Below are 13,827 nucleotides of genomic sequence, written 5' to 3' on the forward strand. Positions count from 1 at the left end.
TTGCTGGCTCTTCCTTCCGACGCCATTCGCTTGAGGTCAGTTCCAGCAATTTCAGTTAGCCAGATTCCGCTCCTTATAAACATTCAATGAGCCACTTTCAAGAGGCAATGGCTACACGAAACAGGTTAATTTACTCTGTTAGTGATATTATGAGGCAGATGGACTAACAAAAAGAGTGCAGGTAAAGTTTTTGAGAATATAACGAATGCTATTAGAAATTTAGAAGCAGATGATGATTTTTGAATTAGTTATTACATTATGTTCTAAAGAGTCCTTGTGGTATGGCGTCAGTGAGTCCAGGGTTATAGAAGATAATGTTGGCTTTTGAGTTAGTTGTTATTTCCTTGCGTCCTAAAGCGTCCTTGTGGTGTGGCGTTCAGTGCGTCCAAGATTAGAGAAGCTGATGTTGTTTTTTTAGTTGGTTGTTATTTCATTGCGTCCTAAAGCGTCCTTGTGGTGTGGCGTCAGTGCGTCCAAGGTTAGAGAAGCTGATGTTGGCTTTTGAGTTAGTTATTTCCTTGCGTCCTGAAGTCCTTGTGGTATGGCGTCAGTGTGTCCAAGGTTAGAGAAGCTGATGTTGGCTTTTGAGTTAGTTGTTATTTTCTTATTTTCCAGAGTCCTTGTGTTATGACGTCATGCGAATCCAAGGTCAAAGATGATATTAGTTTTTGAGTTGGTTGGTGTTATTTTCTTATTTCCCAGAGAGTCCTTGTGTTATGACGTCATGCGAATCCAAGGTCAAAGATGATATTAGTTTTTGAGTTGGTTGGTGTTATTTTCTTATTTCCCAGAGAGTCCTTGTGTTATGACGTCATGTGAATCCAGGTCAAAGATGGTATTAGTTTTTGAGTTGGTTGGTGTTATTATTTCCCGGAGAGTCTTTGTGTTATGACGTCATGCGAATCCACGTCAAAGATGGTATTAGTTTTTGAGTTGGTTGGTGTTATTATTTCCCGGAGAGTCTTTGTGTTATGACGTCATGCGAATCCACGTCAAAGATGGTATTAGTTTTTGAGTTGGTTGGTGTTATTATTTCCCGGAGAGTCTTTGTGTTATGACGTCATGCGAGTCCACGGTCAAAGATGGCTGGCAGACCCGAGACCTCATTACCTACGTCTTGTAAACACACACTGACGTACCTGTTTGTTCACCTCCTTCTGCGTATATGCAAATGAGGCCCCGTTTAGCTAATGTTCTCCTAATAGCCTCCTTGCCCTTAATTGTCCCCCATCACCTTTAAATGCGAGGAAAAGCGCAAAAGAAAGGAGAGGGAGGGAAAAATAAAAACACATCGTTAGTCAGGCCAAGGTCCCCGCGCCTGCAGACTCCTATAGACGTGGTGGGAAAGGGTTCATGAAGGTGGATGGAACGCAAATCCCAAAGCAAATTAAACTGTCTATCACGCGTCACGTAAAAAAAAAAGGGGGGGAAGGGGGGGGGAATAGGCGGCAATACCTCAGCGGGACGGGGTTGAAGAGACAGGTGGGGAGACTTTTTCAGATGAAGCGGAAATCCACGTTGGCCGGAGGAAAGAGGAGGACAAAGGAATATCAAGGGGGAGGAGCAAGAGGAGTAGGAGTTGAAGTAGGAGGAGGAGGAGAAGGAGAAAGGAGGAGGATCAGGAGGGGAGGAAAGGAAAGGAAAGGGGGAGGAGGAGGAGAAGGAGGGCAAGGAAACGAAAGGGGGAGGAGAAGGAGGAGGAGGAGGAAGAGGAGGAGGAGGAGGAGGAGGAGGAGGCACACGGTCCTTAGGAGTCTTGATGGCCGAGTGCCAGGCTGAGACACACACACACACACACACACACACACACACACACACACACACACACGTACTGCAATGAAAAAAAAGAAAATAAAAGTAACGGGGGAAAATAAAACACGACAGAGGTTAATAAAAAGGTAAAACAAAACTACTGCATATGCTTTAATCAGGACAAAAAAATATGGAAAAAACAGATATAACACAGGACCGGAAATTAACTTGTGCCAAAAAGGAAATGAAACAACGAGGCATGAAATTATAAACACATGTAAACAAAAATAAACAAATACCTTCTGAAACTCACCTTGACAAAAAAAGAGAAGATGAAATAAAGAAGAAAAGTTTAAGCCACACGACAATCAAGGGGAAAAAATAAATAAAATGCAAGGCTGAAATGTTAAAGGCAAATCAAGTTATATAAACACAAAAGTAAGACAGGCAGACAACAGCAATTATAACAACAGAAGAAAATTAGTTGTAACACCCATGAAACACAAATTCACAAGGAGGAGGAGGAGGACGAGGAGGAGGAGAAGAAAAAGGAGGAGGAAGGAAGAAGAGGAAAACAATCATCAAAATTCCTTTCTCCTTTTACATCCTTCTCAGTTTCCCTTTTCCTTTTATTTCCTTCATTTTCCTTCTCATTCTCTTCCTTCAGTCCCTCCTCCTCTTCCACCTCCTCCTTCAGTCTCTCATCTCCTTCTCCTCCTTCTATCTCTCAACTCCTCCATTCCTTTCTCCTTTACATCCTTCTCAGTTTCCTTTTTGCTTTCCTTTCCTCGTTTTCCTTCTCCTTCTCTTCCTTCAATCCCTTCTCCTCCTCTTCCACCTCCTCCTTCAGTCTCTCATCTCCTTCTTCTCCTTATAACTCTCACCTCCTCCTCCACCTTCTCTTCCTCTTCCTTCTCCTCGCCTTTTATTCTCTCATCTCCTTCTCCACTTTCTCTTCCTCGTCCCTCTCACCTCAGGAAGCGGCGGCGTGTCTTCAAACTCACCGTGTCCAGCAGTTCGATGTGTGTGTGTTCGGCGTGCAGGGCGGCCAGCCACTCCGCCGTCTTGTTGGCAAGGTCGCCGAATTGTCTGCGGAGGATGGAGACAACGGCAACTTTAGTCACTCAGCCCAGGGACGGAAGTAAGCTCCTTAGTGTCTCGATGCAAAGAAAACAAACGCAGACACCAAGAAACAGGAACAACCCGGAAAGGAAAAGAAGACCCTTAGAGAACAAATCCCTTGAAAAAAAAAGCTTCTTGGCTGAAAAACTCTCAGAAAACAATCCCATATATAAGAGAACATATCCCTAAGAAGAACATGGCTCTTAAATAACAAACCCTTAGAAAACAACCCCTTTAAGTAGCAAGACCATTATAATACAAGCCTCTTGGGAAGCAACCTCAGTGAACAATTCCCTCAGAGAACAAATCCATTGAAAAAAATAGCTTCTTGGATGAAAAACTCTTAGAAAACAAACCAATATATAGGAAGAAAACATATCCCTTAGAAAAACATGCCTCTTAGATAACAAACCCTTATTAGAAAACAACCCCTTTAAATAGCAAGACCATTATAATACAAGCCTCTTAGGAAACAAACTTTAGATAGCAAGCTCCTTAAAATCCCACTGAAGGAGGAGTAAAAAAAAAAAAGCAAATCCGGAAACCCAGAAACCCAGAAAGGAGAACAAGTCCCTGAGTCACTGCACCGTACAAAAAAAAAATATTAATGATTACAAGTCGAGGTGGAAACGGAGGCAGCGGCGGGGGAGGCGGGGACAGGAGTAGGCGGGGGTGACGGGGGCAGGAGTGGGCGGGGTAGGCGGGGGCATGAGTAGGCGGGGGAGGCGGGGGCAGGAGTGGGCGGGGGTGACGGGGACAGGAGTGGGCGGGGAAGGCGGGGGCAGGAGTGGGCGGGGGAGGTGGGGGCAGGAGTGGGCGGGGGAGGCGGCGGAGGTGGCAGCGTTCGGCGTCTCCAAACTCGAAAACAACAGGTCGTTTAGCGTCTCGAATTTAAGGTTTACGGTCCCGAGGCACAAAATAAGAACATCTGTGGATTGTGTAATGCGCGTTCTTTGCGAGCCTCGGTACTGACAACAACAGCGCCATTACATAAAGTCTTCCCCAAAACAAAATATTTCACGTGCCTGGGAAGGGGAAAGTTTTGGCTTACGTATACCATGGAAGTTTCATTGATATTGAAACGGTAATTAAATCTTATACTGTAATGATATTTTTTCTTCTTCCTTTTTCTTTCTTCTTCTTCCTCCTCCTCCTCTTCCTTTTCCTTCTCCTTCTCCTCCTCCTCCTCCTCATCATCATCCTTCTTCTTCTTCTTCTTCTTCTTCTTCTTCTTCTTCTTCTTTTTCTCCCTATTTTCTCTTCTTTCCAACTTTTTTTTCCTCCTTACAGCTCCACGTGGCTGGGAAGGGAAAGCGTTAACACACACACACACACACACACACACACACACACACACACACACACACACATTACCGGTGATTATATATTGATCACCACCTCTACTTCTCCTCCTCCTCCTCCTCCTCCTCCTCCTCTTCCTCCTCCTCAGTGAACGGCAGGCACTCAACCTAAAGACCAAAACATCAACAAGGAAAAAAAAAAAAAAAGAGGAAAAAAAAATCTACGGGGTGCCAAAGCGAGAGGACGCGAAGCTGCCAAAAAGTATCGGGTGTGAAAGTGTTACAAAAAAAGGCGAGTGTTTGTTTATGTGAGTTAGGGAAAAGTTACATCATCAAAGGCTTGGGAGTTGGGCGCCACGAGGGGTGAGCCATGCCGGGGAGAGGGGAGTGGAGTGCCAGGCATCGTCAGGGGGTGTGTTGTGGAGTATTGGTGATTGTCAAGGGATGGGAGGAGATGGAAGACTGGTAGTGGAGGTGAAGGAGGAGAAGGACACGAAGATGATGTTGATGATGACGAGGAGGAGGGGAGGACGAGGAAGATATTGATGATGATGATGAAGAGGAAGAAAAGGAAAAAGAGCAAGAACAAGAAAAGAAAACAAGAAAAAGAAGGGAAGGATTAGGAGGAAGAAGATGAATAAGAAAAAAAGTAAAAGACCTGCCAATCAAGAATAAAAAATAAGATGAAAACAAAAACTGAAGAGAAAAAATAAATCAGGAAAAATAAAATAAAAAAGAACGTGCCTGAAAGAAGCTAAAACAGAAGGAACAGAAGAGGAAAAAAAAAACCATAAACTTAAGAATAAATTTACATGTCGTTAGGTCTATCAGAGGATCAAAACGTCTTAAAAACTACCAAGCCTCCGTGTACTTTTTTTTCTAACTTTTTGGAGGACTTAACTAAGTGTGGTGTCGGTAACCCAGTGAGTCCTTCAGTTAGTAAGTTGGTCAGTAGGTCAATCAATTCCTTGGTCAAAAAACGTGAAAAATAAGGTGACTGAGAGTGAATGCACGAGAGAGAGAGAGAGAGAGAGAGAGAGAGAGAGAGAGAGAGAGAGAGAATCGATGTTTTCCCGGCCATTAACTGATTCTTCCATCCTCATTTTTATCCTTTACCATCATTCCGCGCTCCACCCCATCTGGAACCCATGGACACTCTCCGAAACACAACACCTGACCCCGACCAAACCACCTGACACGCCCACAACACACGCAACACCCAAACAAACAACAACACAAACCTGCTTCCACACTCCATTCAACCCTGCCGGAAAAGGATTCAAAACAATGCAGTGAACACGCCTCTAAGACCACACTAGGGGCTGAACCTGACCCTCGGAGACCAGACAGAGGCACAGACACACCCACTTACTTGACATCGAGACCAGTGGCGACGGTGGAGACCCGACACGTGACTAGAAATAGAAAGATGACGAGGGTGTTTTGGGAAGCTCGTCCCCCCGCCATCGCCGCTCGCCTGTCACTGCCTCCCCCTCGCCGCCAGTGCCAGTAAACATTAGCAGACGATAACCCTGTTTCTGCCTCCAGCCTCCAGGTGCCTCTGCTGCCGACGGTGCCACCATAGAAAACCGGGCCAGCGAGGAAGACTAACTCGTTTCGCCTCCCAATCGATAAGAACACAGTGTTGCATCCCCCGTGCGTAGAGAAAACGGGATTAATTAGTGCTTGACTCTTCCATTTTCACACTTTTTGTCAAACTTTCCATTAGTGTCAGCACAGCGGTAAAGGGAGTAAAGAAGAATCACTGTTGAAGTTCGTGAGGTCTCAAAATATCTTCAAGAGGGGAAGGGAAACTAAAGAGAAGGTGGGAGAGCGACTTAACGTGGTTTTGAAGGCACGCCATCCATCCCTAAGAAGAAGTCTCCTGCCAGCTTTCCTTTAATGGCAGGATGCGTTCTATTTTTAGTGGGTGAGCGGCGGTTGCAAGGCTGAAAGGAGGCAGCAGACTCAGCGGCCGCAATCACCGCCCATGTTACAAACGCTGCCAAATTACGAAGACGAAGAAGAGATGAAGACGAGGGGGCGGTGAAGATGTTGACGATGATGAAAAGGAAGAAACAAAAGAAGAAAAAGAAGAGCACAAGAGGTGAAGAAGAAGAAAAGGAGAAAAGAAGAAGAAAAAGAAAAGAAGAAGAAACAGAAGAAGAAGAAAAGATGAAAAGATGAAGAAAAAAGAAAAAGAAAAGGAAAAAGAAAAAGAAAAAGAAAAAGAAAAGAAGAAGAAGAAAAAGAAAAGACGAAGACGAAGAAGAAAAAGAAGAAGAAGAAAAAGAAGAAGAAGAAGAAGAAGAAGAAGAAGAAGAAGAAGAAGAAGAGAGTAGAAGGATAACAGGGCTGGAAAAAAGAAAGAACAAAAACGAAAACAAAAAGAACAAGTACAAAAAAACAAAAACAAGAGGAAGAAGAAAAAAAGAGGGATAAAAAAGGATGGAAAAAAGTAGGTAAAGATCAAGAAGAACAAAAAAAAAGAAGAATAAGCAATGAAAGACGAAAAATACTTAAAAGAGAAAGCCTAACCAGGGAAGAAGAAGAAAGAAGAAGAGGAAAAGTGCGAAGAAAATTATAAGTCGCCCACGTTTCCTGCCTCGCGTGTATTGGCATCCGTCTGAGGTCATCCTGGGCCAAAGTTGAGACGATCCGGAAACTCGCAGAGGAAGAATTAGACACGAGTGGAAAGTTTGGCGCCCTGACGAATGTAAAATATAAATAAACAATGAGATAAATAAATAAATAACCAAACGAAACTATATATGAATGAATGAATGAGTGAATGAGTTAAGAAAAAGCATATGAGAACGACATAGAAAACTAAGAACATTTATAAACAAATTAAAAGGATGAAAGACAAGAGAAAATGGAACACCCGTCGATATAGACAGACAGATAGATAGATAGATAAATAAGCAGTTAGAGATAAGGAGAGAGATAAAGAGAGAGCATTCACCCACACACAAACGCGCCCTCTAAAAACTAACCTTCCCTTCCTCTTCCTCCTCCTCCTCTTCCTCCTCCTCCTCCTCCTCCTCCTCTTCTCCCATCCCCATCATCCATTGAGTGTCATCCGCTGGACTCAACATTTCCTCCTTAACGCTGCGTCCCCTAATCCACCTTAAAAACCTTACCTCCACGCCCCCTCTCCCTCCTCCTCCCCCTCCTCCTCCTCCACCTCCCGATGGACTAATAACTACCCAGGGAAACTTTTACACTTTTCCTTGGCGTCCAACTTGGCTAATTATCCTGACTTATTGGGCGGAGAGGCAACGCGACGGAGGATCAGGCGACGCGGGACGGGATGAGATGCACGGGATAGTGATGCTGGTGATGCTGATGATGGTGATGGTGGTGGTGAGGGGTGGTGACCAAGGCAAATGTGGCACGTATGGGTTGGGAGGAGATGCCGAGGGTGATGGTGGTGATGGTGGTGAGGGGTGGTGACCAAGAGAGACGAGATACGAAATGGGTTGCAAGGAGATGCTAAAGGTGATGATGGTAGTGATGGTGATGGTAATGGTGATGAGTGATGGCAGTGAGAGGTGACACGGGGAAGACTGAGATGAGATGCTGAAAGTGATGCTGGTAGTGATGCTGCTGATGAGGATGGTGATGAAGGGTGACCAAGCGACATATAGCACGGGATGATCTGTAAAAAGGGATGCTGGTGATGCTGGTAGTGATGATGCTGATGAGGATGGTGATGAAGGGTGACCAAGAGACATATAGCACGGGATGATCTGCAAAAAGTGATGCTGGTGATGGTGGTGGAGATAGGATTTGGTTCTCTCTCGGTTATCTTGTGTGTCTGTGTGTTTGTGTGCTTGATGTATGGCAGACAAGACGTGATTCTCCCTCTCCTTTGTGTCTTTGAGAGGTGACGGAGCAAGAGCGCCCACGTTTATCCCTTTTTGACCGTCCCTCCAGCCATGGTTGAGGTGCCGGGGATACAAAGAGCGTGACAAAGAGACGGGCGGAAGAACTCAACGAGAAGGCAAACAAGCATGACAGCCAGACAGAGAGAAAGACAGACAGGTAGATAAACAAACACGATAACAAAGGGACGGGCGGAGAGAGTGAATTACAGACGGGAAAACAGAGATAGAGCAAGAGACAAAATTAGTGAAGAGCAGTTGACGGACGAAAGGACGGATAAACAAGTAAAAGACAGACACAGACAGACAAAAATAGAAGTTTGTGTGCATGTGCGTGTGCGTGTGTGTGTCTGTGTGTGTGTGTGTCCGCGCGTGGTGCCAAAGCTCCTCATGCGTCCGGAAAAATCGAATTACCGACGAAAAATTGAGTTAAAACGTTAGACAGACCAAGAATGCATTAGCTGATACGTTTGTTTTTGAGAGCGAGTGAATGCTTTGTTTCCGATACGCAGAGAACAACAAGAAATCAAAAAAAGGGCAACTTGAAAAAGAATGTCTTGAGTAAAAGTAATATTATTTTCCCAAACAAAGAACTCGGAAAACAAATATACTACGAGGAAGAATTTGCTCGTGAGGTTGAGTAAAGGTGAACTCTCGAAGCTTAGATACATAGAAGGCAGCTCTATGGTGGTCTGTCTTTCTGTTAAATATGAATAAAGGGAAAGAGAAAAAAGGAGTCAGTAGAAAATAACAGATTCAAAACAAAATATTCCCAAGCTTGTTAGTGTGGCGAATGATAATAAGAATAAGAATAAAAAAAAATGATAATAACAGAAGAAACATCACAAACACCACCGCCAAAGAAAAAAGGAAAAGAGAAGAAAAGGAAAGTCAAATGAAAACATAATCGAAACAAAATATTCCAGAGCTTGTTAGTGTAGTGAACAGTAAGAAAAATCATAAAGAAATAATAATAACAGCAATAACACCAACACTAAATAAATAAATAAAGGAAAAGACAAAAGGCAAGTCAATACAAAACAACGTAATCAAAACAAAGTATTCAAATTATCGTTAATGTAATGAATAATAATAAGAAGAACAAAAATGAAATAAATAACAACGACAACAACAGCACCACCACAATCACCACCACCAAAAAGATAAAAGAGGAAATCAATAGAAAACGACATATTCTCAAGTCTGTTAATGGAATGAATAACAATAAGAGGAATGAATGATAATAGTAATAACAACAACACTCACACCGCCACAAGCACCCCGCCATTAAGCAATCAGTCACTTCATCGGTCCGGTCGTAAATAATCAGAGCAACAATAATGTGTCCTCGACAGTCTGTCCTTGGTGATTACACGCCGGCAATCATGAGCAGGCCAGGCCCATTTAAACTTAATGGCTGTGTCTAACGCATTGTATTTATCAGACATTAACATCTGCAGTGAAGGCGAGGAGAGGGAGGGGAAGGGTGACAGGGGGGGAGGAGAGGAAGATACAAGCTTATTACGACAATTAACATTACACTCCTAACTGTTATTATCATTAGCATTCCTATCTGTTTCATTGTAGTCATTTGAGGTTGAGTCAGGAGGAAACGAGGTACTATGAAGGGACTATGAGGTGATTTTATATAATTATTACAATTTTCATTACCACAATTACCATCACACATACCACAGTTATTCATTATCAATGCTCTATTAGTCTATATCCTACCCTTAACGCCCCTACGCTTACATGATGGGGACAAATGGTCGGCTCTATCCCTTACTGACAGTGGTGGAAATCAGTTTATAGTGGCGCCGTTTTTGCTTAGCCCATACTCTCCCCTCACCCCCAGGGGCTCCTCTCAAAACTCATAGGGAACGGGGTCTGACACACTAATAGAGGTGGAACTGATGTCTAGGGAACGGCCAGGGAGGGGAGAGCTTGTAATATGGGTGAAAAGTCAAGTTATTTTCCATTACTTCACTTTTTCAACTGAGATTAGGTCAGGAGGGCAGTAAGGCAAAAGAAAGCGTAAAATGCAAAGAGTTTAGAAGGAAACTGAGTGATTTTTGTTCCATTACTACCGTTACTTTGCACATATGACTGTTGGTGCCGTTACTATTAGTTACTATTACTGTTATTATTTGAAGGTCAGTCAGGAGGTTAGTAGGGCAAAGGAAAATGAGGAGTTAAGCAGGACAATGAGTATTCTTTTTTTTCGAGAGCACGGGAAACTGTTTTGGAATGAGGTGGAGAGAGAGAGAGAGAGAGAGAGAGAGAGAGAGAGAGAGAGAGAGAGAGAGAGAGAGAGAGAGAGAGAGAGAGAGAGAGAGAGAGAGAGAACGACACGGAAAAGAGAGAACACTGAGGGTAATGCGAGAGCAGGAACAACAACGCGGCGGCCAGACGCACGAAATTGCTCCGTCACTCACGCCCGCCTAAACTGTCATACCGCGCTGTCTAATAACTTTGCATTTTTGGTACCACCCCTGAGCAGCCATTTATCGTTCGCTATGGCAACTCAAAATCGTTCTGCTCTGTTGTTATTATTAGTAAATTAATTTCGACGTAAACTAACCAAAAAAAAAAAAAATGAACGTCAGGATTCTAATGGTTTTGTCAAGTATAAATAAAAATCGGTTTAGTGGAAATTTATGAGATCTGGAAGTGAGAGATAGACAGGCAGAGAGAGAGAGAGAGAGAGAGAGAGAGAGAGAGAGAGAGAGAGAGAGAGAGAGAGAGAGAGAGAGAGAGAGAGAGAGAGAGAGAGAGAGAGCCGACAAACAAACAAACAAATAAACACACACACACACATGGAGACACGGAAAAACAATCAAACACAAGTCAAACAAGCTGAAAATGACGTAGTACAGAGGAACAAACACATCAACGCTCACGCACACACACACACACACACACACACACACGGACTAACACACAAAACAAGTAAGCATTCTTTCGTACACACATACACCCAACAAAGGGGAAAATGGAAATAGTTTACAGCATTGTTACTTGAACTTTGACGAGCTACTGACACCGCTGTCTATTGGGGCGGATAGCTTTATACATAAAAAAAAAATAAAGACCGAAAAGGGGAAAAAAAATAGATATTCGTACTGTGTGAAAACGACGCAGACTTTAATGGCCAAATATTTATAGACGCGGAGAAAAGAATAGAGGAATGATATATTACGGTAAAAGTTTAAATTTATGACTGACGTGAAGGAAATGAGAGAGGAGTCTAAATATATTTAAATAAATACGTAAGTTTTACTAGAAAAAGCGTAACGTGGGAACGAGGTTTTGATATTGAAATAGTTATTCGTAGTAGTGATAAAGACGAGATGAATTATTAACAACAGTAAAAGTTAGAATATGTGAAGCAAAGAAAGTAAATACAAAAGAAAAACGTGCAATGGAACCAAAAACAGACTTTGATGGTCAAATACTTATATAAGAGGATAAAAAAACAAGAATATAGGATTGGAAACACTAAGAATTTCAATGTATATGAACCAAATGAATGGAAGGAGGATAATTATTAACAATATATGAAAAAAAAAAGTGGAGACGAGACATCTTTTCATGGTAAAGAAAGGAAGATAAATGACAAACGAAACGTCATAAATAAAACTGAATATAGGAGTTAAAAGCAGGAAGTGTGAAAAGTTCGAAACAAGTAAGAACTTTAAAGTTTTAGTGGACAGAGGGATAAACTGCCGTGAATTTGTTGATAACGGAAGGCAGCAATCAGTCACAGGGCCGCCAGGAAAAAATACCGCAATAAAGAACCTGAACAATGGTACCCAACGAGAGAGAGAGAGAGAGAGAGAGAGAGAGAGAGAGAGAGAGAGAGAGAGAGAGAGAGAGAGAGAGAGAGTATGAGGGACACACACACACACACACACACACACACACACACACACACACACAAAGTTACGCCCCTGCTGCCCCACTCCGTAACCTCGCTTTGCAGTTTCGACGTCACTTCAAAAATTCTCCCGTAATCCCGCGCCTCTCGCAGCCTCCCTCGCTCTCCTGCCCAATTCAAAGGCAGACTCCACAGCCATGTGCGGCCTCGTAAAATTACTGCCGTGTCGCGCCAGCCAACGCCACTGGCGGCCAAGATATATCGTCATACCTGGAGTAATAAAATAACACACACCACCACCCTTTCTCTCTTCCCCAGTCCACGCGCCGTTCACGGAAACACTGTCATACAAGCCGCTAAAACACAAAAAAATAGTTATTCCTCCACTTCCTCCCGCAATACCAGGCGATATGAGGATACAGGGGAGACAGAGCACACATGGGTACTTGGAGTAATAATATAGGAGCGAGAGGCCGACTATTGCGTGCTAGTAGAGGTGGGGGGAAAATGTAATATTCGTACGCCTGCCCGACCCGTTGGTCCGAGAGGAGATGCAGTGTTGCCAGACGACCCCCAGGAGAGACACGCCAGTAAGGAAAACATTTCGTGTGTTGTTCCTGCCGCTTGAGCTTCCAGAGTGTTGCTTCAAGTGTTTCCTGTGTCCTCGCCCGCCTGACTTCTGGATTTACTTGTGTGAATGATGTTTTTCCCTTTATTTTTGCTTGTTTTCTCTGCTTTACTTGTTTGCGTCACCTTGTTTGGATTAGTTTGGGTTTGTTTGACCTCGTAACGCGTAGGAACGAAGGAAGGGAAACACGCGCACGCAAACACACACACACACACACACACACACACACACACACACACACACACACACACACACACACACACACACACACACACAGGCACGCACACACGCACGCACCCAGTCAAGATAATCAAAATTCCATCGGACATTAAAAAAAAAAAGATCAAAGGCAATTGCGAAGTAACGACACACACACACACACACACACACACACACACACACACACACACACACACACACACACACGCACAACGAAGCCAGACATTAAAAAAAAAGATAAAATAACCGCTTCAACTTCCGGGAGCAACACTTGTATTGCAGCGGGCCCAGAGGAATGTTCTTAATTGCATTGTTATGTTGCGGGGGCGAACGAGTCGGGGAGAGGAAGGGGGGCGAGGGGGGCACAGAAAGGGGGGGGGCCCATGAGAACGGAGGGCGAGGGGGGCAAAGGAAAATGGGCGAGAGAGGTGAGTGAGGAGGAAAAAGAAGGATCAGAGAAAGTGGGGCGTGTTGGGCAGAGAATGAGGGGCGAAAAGGGGGGCATGAGAAGGGGGGCAAAAGAAAATGAGCGAGAGGGGTGAGTAAGGGGGAGAAAGAGGGACCAGAGAAAGGGGGGCGAGGGGGCCGGAGAAAAGGGGGTGAAAAGGGAGCCACGAGAAAGGGGTGCAAAGGGAAAGGAGGGGTCAAAAGAAAGGGGGCCAGGAGAAAGGGAGGCGAAAGAGGGGCAAGGGCGATAGAGGGGAGGCAAAGGAGAACGGGGGATGGCAAGAGCGAAGAGGGGAGGAGGGGTGGCGTGCACGGGAACTTGGTTAAAATGGGGGAGGGAGAGGGGGCCCATGCACGATAAAGGATGCTAAAGGCTGGTCCGTGCACAGGCGTAAAGGAAAAAAGGGCAAAGGACGTAGAAAAGGAACCTGCGTGCATCGCCCCCTCAGGAAAAAAAAAGAAACCGCCAAAAAGGTAAAGTTAAGCGATTTGGAAAGAGAAACAAGAGGAAGAGAGAGAAGCGGAGAGGTAAAAAGGATGAAGGATGTACGAAAGGAAGGATGGTAAGGGGCTTTGCGGCTTTCAGTGGGA

At 44.1% G+C, this 13,827-nt stretch overlaps 1 protein-coding gene across 3 annotated transcripts in view; it reads right to left on the reverse strand.

Annotated features, from left to right (window-relative positions):
- Positions 1 to 5,709, reverse strand: part of LOC127006760 (voltage-dependent calcium channel subunit alpha-2/delta-2-like) — a 45,190-nt gene extending 39,481 nt beyond the window's left edge. For all 3 annotated transcript variants that reach the window (XM_050877042.1, XM_050877041.1, XM_050877040.1), the window contains exons 1-2: positions 5,548 to 5,709; positions 2,757 to 2,841 (exon numbers count right to left, since the gene is read on the reverse strand). In XM_050877042.1, the coding sequence (XP_050732999.1) occupies positions 2,757 to 2,841; positions 5,548 to 5,642 (180 nt within the window). In that variant the 5' untranslated portion in view covers positions 5,643 to 5,709. The remainder of the gene's footprint in view (positions 1 to 2,756; positions 2,842 to 5,547) is intronic.
- Between the last annotated feature and the right edge of the window lie 8,118 nt (positions 5,710 to 13,827).

This window comes from Eriocheir sinensis, chromosome 33 (genome assembly GCF_024679095.1).
Source record: "Eriocheir sinensis breed Jianghai 21 chromosome 33, ASM2467909v1, whole genome shotgun sequence".
Lineage (NCBI taxonomy): Eukaryota > Metazoa > Arthropoda > Malacostraca > Decapoda > Varunidae > Eriocheir > Eriocheir sinensis.